We start from the raw sequence: 17,661 nt of genomic DNA on the forward strand, positions 1-17,661 counted from the left end.
TCTCGCCCATCATCAAACGTGGACGTGGACCCAGTTTCCCCCGTTCTTTCCCACCATCAAATGTGGACGTGGACCCAGCTTCCCCCTGTTCTTGCTAACCATCAAATGTGGACTTGGACACACTTTCCCTCTGTTCTTGCCCACCATCAAATGTGGACACGGATTCAGTTTCCCTCTGTTCTTGCCCACCATCAAATATAGATGTGGACCTAGTTACCTTCTGTTCTCACCCACCATCAAATGTGGGTATGGACCCAATTTCCTTCTGTTCTTGCCCACCATCAAATGTGGGCATGGACTCAGTTTCCCTCGGTTCGTGCCTACCTTGCCACCATGGCTCATTTCACAATCACTCAGGAAAGGAAGAAACATTATTTTTAATAGGCATGAAGGCAGTTGTTTTTAACCTAAGGAACAGGACATAATTCCAGCAATGGGAATGACCAGCCGAGTGGGTCTGTGTGAGGTTTGGAAGAAAAAAAGGATTTTAACTTCCCCTCTCTGTGTGTGCCCACCTCCCCCAGTTGAGAGTCACAGATTTAATTACTTTAATTTTGAGCTTAAAATAATTTGACAACCTAACAAAAACTACTACAGTCCTATAAAATTCTGCTGTGTGTTTGGTTTTTCAGTTGCTTTTCTGAATATGGTAAATGAATGCATTATGAGTTGTTATTTTAGTAATTGCTGTAAAAATTAATGTATGTTATAACCAAGTGTTATAAAGTTAATTTAGCACCAAAGGAAAGCTAAAGCTGCATTGATTTCCCAGTGTAGTTGTGCATAACAACGGCTCCATGAGGCAGGGGCTGTGACCCTGCAGTCTGGTGGGAGCAGGTGCCACCTGGCTGGTGCGTTCGCTGCCCGTCCCCTCTTGCTGCCAGGCAGCTTTGCAGTTTCCAGGCTGTGCGGGAATTGAGGCCGGTGGTCAGTAAGAGACGGTGGGTAGTTGGGTGGTGCAGGTTGACGTGGGGTGGAAGGAGGCGTGGAGAGCCTGGGGAAGCCTGGACAGCAGCTCCGGTACCTGCACAGGGGAGCAGGGTGCAGCGGCACGGGACAGTGAGTAGCTCCTGGAAACAGCCGTTGGGGTTTTTATAGATGAGTCTGTCTTCAGCTCTGCATCCCTTTCCTGCTGAGTCCGGGTGGAGGGTGGAGGCGTCGAGCGCTTGTTTCTCCAGGTGAGGGCCCATCGGACACAGCCAGTGTTTCCTGGAGTCCCCTCACCTGGGAACGTGCCCCTGCTCTTTTCAGAACAAAAGAAATCTTAGTTAAACTTGACACATCACCTTTCCAGAAGGTGTTTAAGTCTGTATGCCTGTTAAGTCACCTAACTTTAAAGAGTAATGATACAATATGCTTCTTTTTAGGGGAGAGAACCTAGCTGATTTAAAAGATAAAATCAGAGGTTGGGGTCGCAGCATTGTGGAGGAGACTTGGTTTATGTCCTAGTGGGCAGCAGTGTTTCCTCAACTATGGTGTTTGCTCTATTATTACATTACAGAGGTGACACTTCAAGCATAGGGAAATGGAAGGCAAAACAGCGCCCCCATTCAGAGATAAACGTTATCAACATATTCATGCACTTCCTTCTGCTGTTTTTGCTCTTCACTTTTTGTTTTAAGACCACGTTCGTAGGATGGATATATAATTGTTTATGGTGACTTTAAAAGCACCTTTCTTGCTAAAAAGAGTATTTTTTCAGTCTGGAAAATTTAGACAACATGTTTTGTTTAAAAATTAATTATAATACCACCGTGAAGTCATCAATGTTTTTATACATTTTCTTGGTCTCTTTATGGACTTAATAGATACAATTTAACAAATTGGAAATAACGTAATATTATGCATAAAATGTTTCTTGGCATTAGAGATGGAGCAGAGAGGAGGCACAGGGCTTCCCGCTGGCTGAGGTCCTCCCAGGGTGTGACCAGCAGCCTCCCAAGTTTAGGGTCTGCACGGAGTAAGATTTCTAAATTGCCTTACACCACAACCCCTGCAGCCACGCGTCCCTTTGATAAGGGGGTGTACACTGATAGATTTTTCAAGACAAGAGTTTGCTGGATCTGAGGCTGTTTCAGCTGCTTCTGGAGACGGCAGGTCTGGGACGTTTGTGCCAGCTCTCCCTCAAGACCCCACGGATGCCACATCCTCATCTTTTGGAACCCAGTGTTGTAGAGGAGAAATCTGAAGCCAGTTTGATTTTTGCTTCTTGGTAGGAAACTGATGTTTTCAGGCTTTTCCCCTTTATTTCCATAATGAAGATGATGTCCAACCTCATCCAGAGGTGTGTTTGTTACCTTGTCGGGAATGTCCAGCCCTTATGTCCCCCTTCAGGTCCTCAGTCCCTTTCTCAACTTCCTCGCAATCCTCCCCATCTCATCCATCTTCACTGTAATTCTGTTATTTTTTTCATTTTTGTGCTCACTTTCCCATGCGACTTTTGTTCTTGTTTCACAGATGCCCGTGCCAAACTTTATGTCTGGGGCTCGAGGGCCGTGTTTTATTCTGTCTGCCTCTGCATGTACTTTTGAGAAGTGGGGTTGGAGGTTGCCCCCCAGGTGCTGTTTCAGCTGGACCTGCCCAGACTCTGTGAATTGGGGGCGTCGGGCAAATCCCATGTGGCTCTATGGTGGGCCGTGCCGCTGAACCGTACGTCTGAGGTTTGGGGGCCGTGTTTCATTCTGTCTGCCTCTGCATGTACTTTTGAGAAGTGAGGGTGGGGGTTGCCCCCTGGGTGTTTCAGCTGCACCTGCCCAGACTCCCTGAAGTGGGAAGGTCGGGCAGAACCCGTGTGGCACTACAGTGGGCTCTGGTGCTGACAGAGCAAGAAGCCGCACTCCCAGGACGTGCTTGCAGCTGTGGGCAGGACTGGGATTGTGACAGGATCATTTCCTTCTCTAAAATACATCTCAACTGTTATCCAGAGGGTTGGCTGTAGGCTTTCAACAGCTTCACTCTTCTTAGTTACCAGGAGACAATTCACTAAACAGAGTTGCTGTCAGGGTTTAATTAGGAATTTCTGCGAGAGGCTGGTGGTACAGCTCCCTCTTCAAGCCTCCTGCAGCCTACCCGTCCCCACTCTTGGGCCCAGCCACCTGCATTGGTCTGTGGAGACTGCACATTCTCTGTTCTCCTAAGGGGCTCCTGGACTTCGGGACAGCCTTGGTAAGTTGATGTGTAACTCCCAGTCTCTTCTCTCTTTAAGTAAGTACGTTCATGGAATCCTGATCTTCGAAATTGTTTCATCTTTGTAAAACAGCCATAGTTTCCTAAGCCACCTTGTGTCTGAGTGTGAATCACTTGTTATTTTTCACTGCAGAATGAACAGAACTGGAATCATAAGATTTAGAGGGTGATGAAAAGACAGAGGTTAGCATATTCCATTTTCTCACCTTTTCCTTACACTTTTTCCTTAAATGCACCCCTCGTATGTCTGTGAAGTTCTTCCCAATTCTGTAACGTCACTCTATCCGCAAGTGGAACATTTGTGAACACTAACAAGTATTGATGTATACACCTCTGCAACCCCGCTGGAATTAATGCTTTTTATTTATGAATGGATGGTCATCAGATGGCCAGAGGGATTCCCTGTGAATTGCGGGGGTCCTCATGCCTGCTTGTGAGTGACATGCACATGGCGAGGGCTAGGGAATCTCAGTCTCTGTGATTTGAGTTTTGACATCGTTTACGCAAGGCAGGTGGATGACTCTTTGAGCTTGGCATGCTCCTGGGTGGCACAGCACAGCTGACATGGAGTGGGGCAAGGGCTTGTTCCACGAGTTTCTGTGTTTTTGTTTTTGTTGTTGTTGTTGTTGTTATTTTTTTTGAGATGGAGTCTCTCTCTGTCACTCAGGCTGGAGTGCAGTGGCGCGATCCAGGCTCACTGAAAGCTCCACCTCCCGTGTTCACACCATTCTCCTGCCTCAGCCTCCCGAGTAGCTGGGACTACAGGTGCCCACACCACGCCCTGCTAAATTTTTTGTATTTTTAGTAGAGACGAGGTTTCACAGTGTTAACCAGGATGGTCTCGATCTCCTGACATTGTGATCCACCCGCCTTGGCCTCCTGAAGTGCTGGGATTGCAGGCGTGAGCCACCGTGCCTGGCCTGTTTTTGTTTTTTTGAGACGGAGTCTTGCTCTGTCATCCAGATTGAAGTGCAGTGTCATGATCTAGGCTCACTGCAACCTCCACTCACTGCAACCTCTGCCTTTCAGTTCGAGCAATTCTCTTGCCTCAGCCCCCCTAGTAGCTGGGATTACAGGCATGTGCCACCATGCCTGGCTGATTTTTGTATTTTTAGTAGAGACAGGATTTTGCCATGTTGGTCGGCTGGTCTTAAACTGTTGGCCCCATGTGATCCACCCGCCTTGGCCTCCCAAAGTGCTGAGATTACAGGCATGGGCCACTGCACCCGGCCCTGTGTTTGACTCTTAAATCTTCTTTTTCTTTTTAATATTTCTGTTTCTGGACGGCCACTCAGTGGATATGGAGGAAGAGTTCACAGATGTCCGTATTACATTTCTTACTTAAATTAGCCTCCCTTGAACACTGCTGTAGGGTACAGATGCATGAAAGGCTGAAAGGGTGGTTGCGTCCCAGTAAGTGTGAGCGTGGAGCTGGTCTGTGAGACCCCGGTGCCAGTGAAGGCACCCGTGTGAGATGGCCTGGGATGGGGGTGTTCAGAGCCCTGACCGTGGCACACACCCTTCAGCTTTGATGTTTCAGGCCATTGCTCTGGTCATCAGTGAGCAGAAGGTCTAACAGCAGTGATATTTATCACTAGCTGTGTTGGCCAATGTGTTAGGAGGGTGAACCTGTTTGACTTAAGCTGTTTGACGGGTTTGCATTTAAATAGACAACTGGTGACCTGGTGCCTGGACGCTTGCTCTGTGACTTGCCCTACGTGGCTTCTCCCTCTGGTATGTGTTAGATGAGATGGGCGTGTTTAGGGTGGTGTGGCCCTAGACTAGAAATGCAAACCCTGCCTCACCCCAGATCTGCCCCACCCCAGTGTGACTTTTGGAGATGGAGGCCCAGCATCCTTCACCTGCCCTCCAGGGTGATGCTGAGGATGCTGAGGTTTCAGAGCGCTGCTTTGTTGGCACTCCAGCAAGTCCTGCTTAAAGAGGCCTGGATCTGAAATGGCAGGTTACCACATTGTATAGCAGAAAAATAGAAACGTTTCCTTAGAATGGGCGTAGGAAGAAAAATGATTTCCTTCACCATATCTGGAAAAGATTTCAAATTAGCAGGCACTATTTGGAATTATTAGTGGTCTCCTGTATTTCTTATCTTTTTTTTTGTTTTTTCTTTATTTTGATACAGGGTCTCACCCTGATGCCCAGGCTGGAGTGCAGTGGTGCAATCTTGGCTCCCTGCAACCTCTGCCTCCTGGACTCAGGTGATCGTCTCACCTCAGCCCCCTGAGTATCTGGGACTACAGGCACGATACCATACCTGGCTATTTTTTTTTTTTTTTTGTAGAGACGAGTCTTGCTATGTTGCCCAGGGTGGTCTCAAATTCAAGCATTTGTCCTGCCTCAGTCTCCCAAAATGCTTCTGTACCCCTGACCCAACAAGGAAGGACAAGAGGCGTGAGCCACACTCCTGGCCTCCTGTCTTTCCTTGTTGGAGCAGGGATGTAGAAGCACTTGCCGCAGCTGACTTGAGTATATCTCGTTTTGCTTTGTTTTCGTCACGGGTAACCTGGCAGTGCTGTGCACCAGTGCTGCTGGCCAGTTGTTTTTTCGATGGACTGGCAGAAAATCAATCTGAGACCCGGGTTCCTTTCTCCCCGGGTACTGACCAGGTGGGAGAGGAAGGACGTTATCTGAGTATCAACTTCATGAGGGCTGGTGGGGAAACGTCAACTTTAAGGTGCCTGGGATCTAAGGCATGGAACCCAGAGTGCAGCGGAACATAGGGGATGTATCCTTGGGAGCAGAGACGTGCGGGCCAGTGCCCTCGTTCCTGGCAGGTTCTGAGTGCAAGAAAAGGTTAGTGACCCAGCCGAAGTCACGGAGCAACCTGCCAAGACCTGCCTGGATGTGTGGCTGGCATCTGTGCTGGCCCCAAAACTGCCCATTTGGGGATTCCTTGCAGTTTCAGACCCATCTAGGGGTCCGGAGAGGGTCCCAACCATGACCTCAAAGAAAGAGGTGTTGCCTTGAGATCCTCCAAGGTGAGGGTAGGAATTTTTTTTTTTGTTTCAATTAGCAATAATTTGTTGTGAATGATCTTGGACCTATTTTCCACTTCTTTGTATAGGAAGAGAGACAGAATAAAAAGTCTCAATGTGCCAGATGCCATGTAATGAAGTCGTGGGTTTAACACTGTTGATTATTATGTAACATCACGTTAAGTGGAACATATTCACACGTGTCCACAGCGTGTGCGTGTGCCCAGTCCGATGAGCACGTTGGGTTGGGGTCGCTGCTGGTTCATGCAGCCCCTCTGGGTGGTGCTTTCTCTGTGACTTGCCCAACACCGTTGCTGCTGCCTCTGTTGGAGTTCAGCCTTGACCGGCCTTGCTGCCACCAGGTTCTCGGGGCCTGTGCACCCTCTTCCCCGCGCGCACCCTCTACCCCGCGTGCACGTTCTTCCTGGGGCACACCCTCGTCTCCGCGAGCACCGTCGTCCTCTGTCCTGCCCACCCGGGGTCTGCTGTGTGTTTCTACTCAGCCCATGCCTGCCTCTTGCTGTGAGCTCAGTTTATTGAGGTGCGGTGAGAAACCAACAGAGGGGAGCAGTGTCCCAGCTTGTCAGGGCAGGAGGGAGCCTTGGGCATCTCTTCCCCAACTCTGGCGACCCACCCTTCGCGATATAGTGCTGGGGAGAGAGGTGAGTTCTAAAGGTAAGACGGCCGTGATTTCCTGAGTCTTAATTACCTAACACTGGGTCATCTGCCATGTCGCCTCATCGAAGGGCACCTCTAGAGACAAAGCAAAGCCTCTGGTGGCCGTGGGCGGGGTGGCCATGCCTGTCTGTGGGTTCTGTAGAACCTACCCAAAGCCCCTCCAGCCGTGGGGATGTTCAGGCACTTGCCGCCTGTAGGAAGTGTGCGTTAGCCACGTGGTAGGTGCGGACGCCTGGAGGGATAGGCACAGGCCCACAGGCGTGGTGAGTGTGGGAGATTTAGCCACGTGGGGACGTGTGGCGGGATAGGCACAGGACCACAGACGTGGCGGGTGTGAGAGAAAGTGCACAGAGTGCCCAGCAGATGGCGTGTGGTCAGCGGAAGCCGTGAACACAGGCCGGGCTCGGGAGACACATTTGGAAATACACTTTAAGCAACATCAATGGATAATGCTGCGATTTGGTTTCCTCCCGTGGTCCAAAACATGTTCTAGAGATGCCGCTGCTTTGTGTGTACCTGAGACAAGGGTCTAAATGTATTAGGGCCTTGATGTAATCTGTAAGACAGGTACAAAATGCCTATTTCAACGAGGCACTGAACAAGAAAGCGTGCTCTATTCAGTGCAATGAGAATGCTTCATTGTCATAGGCAAAGTAAAATGCCTCCAAGGCGAGCTTGCCATGTGTTTAATGACCTTGGACACGAGCCTCCTAAACCTGCCAGAAAGTGCTTCCAGCGTGGCTTCATGCAGTGGTTTCATGCAGTGGCTTCAGTGGAGAATGTGCATATGTGGCTGATACTGAGAGCTGCGCAGCACCCTCCTGACCTGACGCATGCCCATGTGTGGACCGTGAGCCGGGCAGCACCCTCCCGACCTGACGCATCCCCACGTGTGGGCCATGAGCCGGGCATCCTGACCTGACAGGTCCGCATGTGTGGACCATGAGCCGGGCAGCACCCTCTTGACCTGACGGGTCTCCTTGTGCCCATTGTGGGACCTCCGTCAGTCAAACAAGTGACACATGTCAAACTGAATGCAGGGAGGAGGGTCCAGGATTGCACGCAGGCTCCATGTCTCATCCTTCTGAGGCCTTCTGGGAAGCCAGGAGGGCAGTGGGGTCTTTTGCGTGTTTCCTCCTGGTGGCTATGAATTTGTACCAATGGCTTTTTGCAAAAGGGCCCGGAGGCGGAATCAGACCCTGTCTTAGAAAGGATGACGTCTTCACGGGCACCTCTTTCCGCCACTCTAGTGCTCCTGTGATTTTTCAATATGTGCACCCTGCAGACTTCAGCCTGTTGGTGTCTTGGGGGAATAGATACCAGGATTGTTCCAATGTGTGCAAACCTGAAACAGGAATTTCTCTGCGTTAAGTTGGTCACCAAAATGGGAGGTAAGGGGAGAGGGGAAGGAACTTCTTGGCCTCATCAGCCCTTTTCTTGAAACTCACAGTCAAACTTTGTCAAATTCTAGATGATGGTGCTTTAGTCGATGCATTTATGTATGTTATGTCTTGTTTTCTGAGTATGGTGCTTCGAGAATTTAAATATTAAGGTGAAATTGCCATGCACGGTTGAATTGGCACCATAATTTGACTCTCTGTAAAGCCTTTTGGTTTTCTGTTAGAGTGACTTACCATTTTTTGAGTTAACTGAAACAAACTCTGCTGTCAGCACGAAGGAACCACTGTCTAGTTAGGACATCCAATTAAATAGAATTCTCCTAAATAGAGCGTGCTCTTTTCATAAATTTTAAAAATTCATCTATTCATCAAACACATATTGAGTACTTATCACCCTGGTTGCTAGTCACTGTTCATATCTATTTTTAAGGAATTACTTCCACCTAGCTCTGAAATAACATTGTATTTAGAATTTAGCCCAGAGGTGATTAAGCATGAACTTTTCTCAGCAGTCTTGTTTTCATTTTTACTTGATAACATGTTCTCAGACTCGGTGCCCAGCTGACGTTACTGTGCATTGCCCCAGGCACACACCTGGCCGGCGCTGTGTCTCTGGGGCTTTAGAGCAGGAAGGAAGGGCTGCCAGGTGTCTGGCCCTTCCATGTTTCCCTGGGGGAAGGATTAGGCCTTGGGCAGGAGTCTTGGCTTGTCTTACTGGATTAGCTGGTGTCATTCAGTCAGCTCTGCCTTGGTGTTAAGCTCTGGACTGACTCTGACCTCTGAGTGGCAGAGGAGAGGATGGCGTTTTAGAATCAGTCATGCAGACCGGGGCACCCAGCAGGTCTCGGATAAAAAGTGGTGGCAATTGATCACTTCCCTTTTTGGGAGAACTGTGTGGATTGACTCAGACCTCTTTCTTTTGATTTTATCTTGAGACTTTGCAGAAGCAAAAATGCCTTTAAAAAAAATTAAATGATGGGCTTTTGTAATGTTTGTGTCTCCCCAAGATTCACAAGTTGGAATCCTCACCCGCGAGGAGATAGTGCTAGGAGGGGGAGCTTTGGGCGGTGAGGAGGTCGTGAGGGTCTCATAAATGGGATTTGTGCCCTCAGAAAAGGGACTACAGAGAGCTCCCTCGCTCCTTCCATGGTGTGCGGACCCAGTGAGAAGCGCCGTCTATGAACCAGGAAGCCCTCACCAGGCAAACCTGTCAGGCCTTGACTATGGACTTCCCAGCCTGAGACTGAGACTGAGAGCTGTGAGAAATGAACTTGTGTCATTTGCCAGCCCCTGCCCAGCCTGTGGTGTGTTGTTAGAGCAGCCTGGGTGAACGAAGGCAGGTCGTGAATTTTCTGTCATGCTTTCTGGCTTCAGATACTTGCTAGGGAGATGTCACCATCTTACCCAGGTGGAAGTGTCTGGAATCAGACGTTCCGTTATGATTTGACCTTGTTCTTGCCCCACGCCTGTGCCGTTCGCACCTCCAGGTGTCTCGGCTGCCCGCGGCCCCTCCAGACGTTTCTGATTCGGGGTGTGGTGCTGGTCGCGGCCGTGCCGTCAGTGACCAGGAGTAGGAGCTCGCGCCCCTCGTGAAGCAGCAGCCTCACCCGGAAGCTGCCGAGAAGCATTTGACAGAAGGTGATCGCGCCTCGAGACTGAAACTTCCTGTTTACAGGGAATGGAGGTGCATAGTAGGGAATTTCATGATGGCCCTAGAAACAGATGCCTCTGGGGTAGGGGATATTCTGCAGGACAATGCAATGATCTTCTCGAAAAGTGAAGATCACAGATAAAAGGGGTGCGAGGCTGTCCCTGACTAAGACGGGGAAGGAGAGTCACTCAGCACAGTGTGTGGCCCGGATAGAAAAGACGTTTTCGGAACGATTGTGCTACCTGAACATAACCTGGACAACGATGCTCTGAAATCATTCTTGTCTGCTGATGATGGTACTGCGGCTGCAGAGGGGCCTTTATTCCTAGGGAACGTGTGCCTGAGGACTCGGTGAGGCAGCAGGAGCCTCTCACCTTCAAGTGGCTCCAGAGAAGAAACAAATCTGTCTCTCTGTCTGATCTACAGAGAGAGTGAGAAAGCAAATCTAACGAAATGTTAGCAGTTGTTGGAGCTCCACGTGGAGAAAACTTGACCACTCGTTGTACTGTTCTTCCACTTTTTAAATATGTTTGAACATTTTCATAATGAAAATGTGGGAAAGTAAAAATAAATCTGGAAATTAGAACGGAAGTGAGCCCAGCCAAGTGCTCTTGGGTTCAGCCGGGAAGAGCCAACGGTCCGTTGGTGTTCTCTCGACTCGTCGTGGGGATTTCCTCCTCCTGGGTTCACCACCTAGTTTTCCTTGTGGTAGTTATTTTATACATAGCTATGAGCATAGGTGATACTGAAAACACACGTTTAGTGTGGTTTGTCATTAAGAATTTGGAGAACTGGCTAAATAAACCACTTGTACAGAGTTGAGATGAGCACTACCTGCCTCAGCGTCTGTGGTAACAGCTTCATTTGGGTGCAGAGCTTGGCAGAGGTTTGAGTGACTCTGTCTCGATGGTCCTCTGTCAGAGGACAAGGTTAAGCATCACCACCGAGGGCCCTGTTGAGCCTCTGGGCTGGAAGTAACCTCCCCCTGGCTGGTGAGGCAGCCTCTGAGGGCCTTTCCTGACAAAGCCCTTCACTGAGCTGCAGTTTGGCCATCTCTGCCCTCACCTCCCCGACTGCAGGGCCTCGAGGTCTCACCACCTCCAGCCTGAGCACCCAGTGCCCAGGGGCAATTTCCCACCTTCCCTGGGGGCTCAGGATTCTGGCTCCCGGGGCAGTGCCCGCAGCTGGGCCCCTCCTCCTGGGCTGGGGGTAACGCTGGCCACGGCCTCCTGCTATGTCCCACTGGCCACTTCACCGCAGCTGCAGCCCTCACTGGGTGGCCCCTCCTGCTTCTGTTGGATGAGGAGATGCAGGCCTTCACCGAGGCTTCCTGGCCTCGCCCCTGCTGGCCCCAAGGCTGTGCCGCTTCCCCCTTCCCAGCCCCTGGTCTCTGTACAGTGTCTGTCCAGGATGTCTGTCCATCTGTCCTTGACATTCTGTCCAGAAGCAGCCACTGTCATCTTAGTTTGTGAGGGGCGAGCAGAGCCCAGGTGCGGTCGATGTGGAGATGCTCATGCACTTCAGTGTGCAGGGAAGTGAGTTCCTTCATATCTACAGCCTCTGCACAGCCAGCTGGGAGCTCACCCCATTCACAGGTGGATGTGCCTTGTTTTTTGGCCCAATCACCTGCATTAACTCAGAAGAATCACAGTTCCCTGCTTTTCTGTCTTTCGTGACCGTCCACCTCCCTCCTCTGCCTGGGGCTGAATGGTGGGGTCTGTCATGGGTTCGTGGGACCCTCTGTTCTTGTGCGGCCACCAGGAACTGTTATCCGGGCTGATTCCACAGGAGGAGTTTGGGGTGAGCTCCTGAGCGAGAGTTGGGAAGACTGACGTCTGTGTAAACCTTGCTTGTTCATGGTTATTCCTCTCAGTCTTCTTAAATTGTGAAAAATTGAGGACCATTTTGAAATATGGATTTAGGTATGGATTGGTGAGGAGAGAACGTTGATCTAATTGGGTTTACGTTTTGTGTGATAATTTTACACTATCCTTGGGAAAAACTGAAGATGTTGACAGGGTCATGAGAATCGTTTCTTTCTTTCTTTCTTTCTTTCTTTTCTTTTCTTTTCTTTTTTTTTTTTTTTTGAGATGGAGTCTCACTCTTGTTGCCCAGGCTGGAGTGCAATGGTGCAATCTCGGCTCACTGCAAACTCTGCCTCCTGGGTTCAAACAATTCTCCTGCCTCAGTCCCCCAGTAGCTGAGATTATAGGCGCTCACCACCACGTCCAGCTAATTTTTTGTATTTTTGGCAGAGATGGGGTTTTGCTCTTAAGGGCATTGTTCATTAAGTATTAATTGGTGGTCTGCCGTTGAAGTAATGTTAGTGTAGTGCTGACATCATCAGCCATGGCAGAAACTTACTTGGCATCCCTGGAAAAGAGGGCAGGGAAGCATAGTGCCCTGACACCACCTCATTCTCCAGTGCTACTTCCAACTCTGAGCTGATGGTCATTATGAGTGGATCTGCCCTGGACAATTAGTTTAGTGCAGCTGCCTTGGACAGTCAGGTTAAAAGTAACAAACCGTCACAAAACTCAGCTAATAAAATGTGAGGAGAGACATGGGACACCAGGAAGGGGTGAGGCCTGTCTCCCTGTGTGCCATCTGTGTGGAGCCTCAGTACCTAGGGGACAGCGTTTACACAGAGCCCCAGGTTTTTATTAGCATTTCCCTGAATAAAAGGTCACTTGTGAGCTGCGGACTGGGAGGCTTTTTCTGATTATTAGGTTTCGTAATGTGGGATCATCAGTAGGCAAGGTGGGCCTGAGGGCCATAGGATCTGGAGACTGTCCAGGGCTGCTTTCTGGGGATGACAGGCTTGTCCCTTCAGCAGTCAAGACACCAAAGAGAGTCTTTCTGAGAATAAAAGAGAGAAGCTTTTAAGGAAAAAGGCAGTTTCTCTCTCTGTTTGGGAGTTGAGTGCATTTTCCTACATTTACTCGGAGATGTTCCTTGGTTCCCACCATGTGCCATCGCCCCGCTATGGGGTAGGGTCACCCCACCGCGTACCTAACCCAGGAAAACTCCTCTGCAGTTATTTCAGAGGCTGTGTGCATTTCTCTTGCCTCAACGGGTAGAGTGAGTTTTTCTTCCTACTGTTTTTAGTCAGTTTTCTTAATCTAGCCTGTTACTGGGATAAGTTCCAGAGACGAGCAGTTTTAAAAACAATCTTTGTACGTTGCGTAGAGAGCAGTCCACCTGTAACCAGTTTGTTCCTGGAGGTACCGCAGTGGCCTTGGTTACGCGAGGGCCCCGTGGCTCAGGATGGGCCGAGGAAGGAGTGCGTGAGCAGTGGGCACTGGCCGGAGGCAGGGGAGGCGTGGCCACCTGTGGCTCGAACTCCCCCCATCCACTCTACCGCACCGCTGGGACGTGAACATTCTCGCCCTGGACGTTTTGTCTGAATGTTCAGTGCCCAGGCTCTTGGGTACACAGGCGGCCCCGGGTTTTATTTCAAAAGGGTGTCGCGAACAGTGAAGTAACCCACGTGCCTAAGCTTTGATTGACATGAAGGAATGTAGAGGCTGCTGAAATCCTGGTCATTTTAGAACAAAGTATTTTATTAACAGTTTTCTAAAAGAAAGAAATCATTAAAAAATTGATCCCTGTTGAGGTAGAAGGATCTCGTCCTCATGCTCCTCAGTTCCTTCCAGAATCAGCTTCCAGTTCAGCTGCAGAACAGGTTCTGGTGGTGGCTGGAGCAGCCCAGGCACGTGCCGTCGGGTCTAAGTTCACACTGGTGCCCGTGTGGTCTCCAGTTACGGTGCGGGCCGTGGGGTCTGAGTTCACACCATTGCCCATGTGGTCTCCAGTTACGGTGCTGGCCATGGAGTCTGAGTTCACACTGGTGCCTGCGTGGTCTTCAGTTACAGTGCTGGCCATTTGTGCCTTTCTGGGAAGTTAGAAGGAGGATCATTTCATCACGTCTCTGTCCTCCCACACCTGATCTATGCTGGGCCACCGTGAATTCTTCCTTTTAACTGTTTCTCTCATCACGGGCAACACTGGTGTTCTGTGGTCAATGTTTGCCATTTCTGAAAACGGATTCTGTGTTTCTTTATATAATCACCTGGTCTCTTTTACGAATTTCGCTTTTCTTTAAGAAAATCATCGTGCTTTTATCTCTTCAATCTCAACTCTGTTCCCTGACACAGGCTCTTAGCAGCTCGAAAATTAAAAGTAATCTTTGATTATACTTAATACTTTCTAAAGTTTTCAAAAGTTTATCAGCATGTGGGTTACTGAACATTGACTGTTTATTTAATGGAAAATTAGATTCTAAGTAGAGTATTAGAGTGAAAATGATCTTTTGATTTTATTAAAATATTCAGGTAAAAATATTAAAATGCCTTCGCCAAACTTCATGCCTGTGTAGCGTGAAAACATTAAGCTGCTCTCTGCTCCCGGGAATGCATGAGTAGAGTATGTGTTTGAAAGCGTCATTCCAGTCTTAAGTTTTAGGTATTCTTAAAGGGGTTGGCTGGAGAAGTGACATTTAGCATTGAGTGAACGTTTGACAAAGATTTGTCTCGATATAAAAATAGTTAAAAACAATCTTTAGTGTTTCCTTTCAGGGTTCACCCATTAAAGAATGGTCTTGTAAAAAACTCATCGAGAGTGTCGGCGCCCAGAGGTGCTACCTTGCCCACAGTTGTGTCATCTGCTGTCACCAGGCGACACGCCCAGCGTTTAGCTGCACGTCAGATGTGGCCACGGGGCCACAGGACATCCCTGCGGACGGATGTTCTTATGCAGATTAATGAGGATGGAGACCGCTGCAGAACTGTAAGCCCCCCAGGGGCTGACGGAAGCCTGGGAATACCCGAGACACCAGAGTCGCTGCTGCCCTGGGTGGAAGGAAACCTGCCCTGGAAGATGGGAAATGCAATAAGGAGAAAGTACCAGGGTACATGATGCTGTGAAAACGGAGATGTTTTAATTAAATTAACAATTAAAATCATTTTAATTATGTGAATTATTTGAATTCATGTTAGTTCTTTTTAGGAAATTAATACTTAAAGCAAGTTTGTTTTCTGAATTGTTTGATTTAATTGAGTCAGCACAAGAGTTAGCATTGATATCTGACCCTCTTCCAGGGTTGGGGCAGAGGAGATGGGGGCAGAGGAGACAGGCCTCCCACCCGCTTTCCCCTGGAGCTCAGCCAGAATTTCCCATTGAGGAGCCCTCAGCTCCCTGAGAGCCAGGAGCTCTTGCGGAGAAGCCGCTGTGGGCATGCCACCCGCTTTGATGGCCCTGCTCTGCCATCCCTGCGCTCCAAGGGCCGGACCCTGCCGCTGCCTGTGCCAGACGGGTCTCAGGGAGGTGCCAGCCAGGGGTTATGCATGGCGGGGCCTGGGCATCGCTGTCCAGATTCCGTGGCTGCCGGTTTCATTCTCTCGCTGTTTGTCCCCCTAGCAAGACTCATGAGGTTCCTTGAGGACAAGACCCCCTCCTGCCACCTGGTCTGTTTCCTGAACGTTCTCTGCACGAGTACAGCCCCGGGATGCAGCCCTCGGGAATCAGGGTGTCGGCCATAGTAGGGCGGGTCGCTCTGCTGGGCACCATGATGGATGTTAACCGCTGTGCTTCACTTCGGGGACGTGTTTAAGTACAAAAGTAATTTTAAAATTTCACCATTATTTCAAGACAGCTAAGAGCCTATTAGCACAGAATCCCTGGTCTGAATGAAATCAAACGGTTCTTATTAATTATTCATGATGCCACGAATATGTAGCCTTATTTTTTATAATTGCCAGTCTGTATAATTAACCTTTCATTTGGTTAAAGTACTTAACACTAAGTAGAGCTGTACTTTCAACTGTTTATAAAGCATATGGAAGAATGTTTAAATGTTTAATTAGAACCACTTTTTTTAGTTTCATAGAGAATTTTTTTTCTTGTCAACGAGGGTCTTTAATTATTTAAACCAAAAGAGAAAAACAGGCCAGAAAAGAAAAACAACTAGTAAAGCTCGGAACTGCGAAGGTGGCATCATTCCGTTAGTCTCGGATTTTGCTTCCTGGGTTTGTGACGTGGTCAGAGTCCTTGTCTTTGATTTCCTAACACAAGTTGTTAAAGTTGGAAGTGAGTGTGAAATTGAGTTAGTCTAGCTTTATTCTTTCACGGATGAGAAGTGAATTATCTTCAGCAAGGTGGGTGCAGGCGTGGTCCCCGGGGGTCACTGTGGTGAACAGGCCGCCCTTGTGGGGAGCCAAGTTCGTCATCACTGGGACAGAGCCCAGGACACTTCCCCAGCTGGCCAGCCTCTTCCTAGAACCTCACACATTGCAAAGGATGGAGTCCAGATCTATACCGTGAAGAAACGAGGGTGGTTACAGAAAGCACCACGATCTCAGCTGAGTGGCTCTGAGCACCCCAACGTTGGGGCACCTCAGCATCCTGTGTGGCTCAGGCTGTGCCCAGCAGGGAGGCCGGCCCGATCGAGCTGCGGTCTCCACCCTGAGAGTGAGGGCTCCTTCCCCCAGCGCGAGTTAAAGCATCATGTGTCCACCTGTGCAGTGGCTGGTCCCAGTGGCCCTGGAGGGCTGAAACCCTGGGTCCCGCCACTGGTCCGGGGCATCCGTTTCCCCTTCCTGCAGTTCCTGTGTCTGTGTGTCCAGGGGGCTCCGATCCCTGTCTTAGGACCATGGCTGAGGGGTCAAGTTCACCCGCTTTGGAGCTGGCCCGGATCTTGGTTCTGTGGATCCTCGCTGTGTGGCTCTGGAGCAGTTCTGTCCTCAGGAGATGGATCCTCACAGCCGCCTCTTGGGGCCATGAGGAGAATTAATAGGACAACCCCCGGGTAGCTGCTCAAAGCCCTGTGCGGGGCCAGCCCTGTGTCTCCACCAGTTCCTTTGCTCTGTGCTCCCCCCCCACTGTCACATCGCCAGCCTTTATTTCCTTTTCCTTAGACCCAGACAGCGAATGCTCCGCTGGTCTTGGCAGCCCCTTCTCTAGTCTATCCTCAAATCACTTCCTGACGGACAGCCATGACTAGCCATCGGCGTGACCAAAACCCCACAAAATAGAACCCAACTTTCCTATTAAGCTGTACAGAGCTGTCCCAGCCCACTTCCCACAGGCTGGCCTCATTCACCATGGGATCCGTGGTTCTCACCTGGGGCTGGGGGTGCCCCTGGCATCTGGTGGGGAGTGTCAGGGATGTCCCTCCAGGCCCAGTACAGTCCCCCAGCCAGTGGCCGGCAGACAGCAGCACCCAACCTGATGTCCCTGTGGCTTCTGGTTCCCCGAGGCTGGCTGTGCTTTGCTGCCTCTACATGCTCTCAGACGTGTGCCCTCTCTCCACCTTCACTGGTTAGCAGTGTTCCATCCATTAGAGCTCAAAGCACTGCCTCCCGGCATTGCAGCCCCTTCTCCTGGCCTGCCGTCTGCCTGTGCCCCACGGTCTGTACCGTGTCCTCACGGACCGATCAGAGCGAGGCTTCCAGGGATGGAAAGGTTCCTGCTTGTGTCTGCTTGTGTCTCTGTCCCGCCTTCTCTGGACCTGGCACCGTGGCCTTTGCCGACAGAGGTCTTGGGTTGATTGTCAGCGAAGCAGACAATCTATATGGCTCTAAATGGCTGTGAACATGCTTGATTGGGTTATTTTAAAAATAGTTGTATATGTAAACATTTGAGTGTGACACAGGTGGATTTTTGGGCTAATGGTCTTGTTCTTCAGGGAGTAACCACAGGCCCATCCACAAGGACCATTTCCAGCTGATTTATGGAACGCTGTTCTACCTGGTTA

The 17,661-nt window shown here is 49.8% G+C and overlaps 1 protein-coding gene across 1 annotated transcript in view; it reads left to right on the forward strand.

Annotated features, from left to right (window-relative positions):
• The window catches only part of LOC135965073 (uncharacterized), a 45,765-nt gene extending 30,883 nt beyond the window's left edge, over positions 1-14,882 (forward strand). The window contains exon 5 of the mRNA XM_074000698.1: positions 14,473-14,882. Within this exon, the coding sequence (XP_073856799.1) occupies positions 14,473-14,825 (353 nt within the window). The 3' untranslated portion in view covers positions 14,826-14,882. The remainder of the gene's footprint in view (positions 1-14,472) is intronic.
• The last annotated feature ends 2,779 nt before the right edge of the window (positions 14,883-17,661 follow it).

The sequence above is a fragment of the Macaca fascicularis genome, chromosome 9, assembly GCF_037993035.2.
Source record: "Macaca fascicularis isolate 582-1 chromosome 9, T2T-MFA8v1.1".
In the NCBI taxonomy this organism is placed as follows: Eukaryota; Metazoa; Chordata; class Mammalia; order Primates; family Cercopithecidae; genus Macaca; species Macaca fascicularis.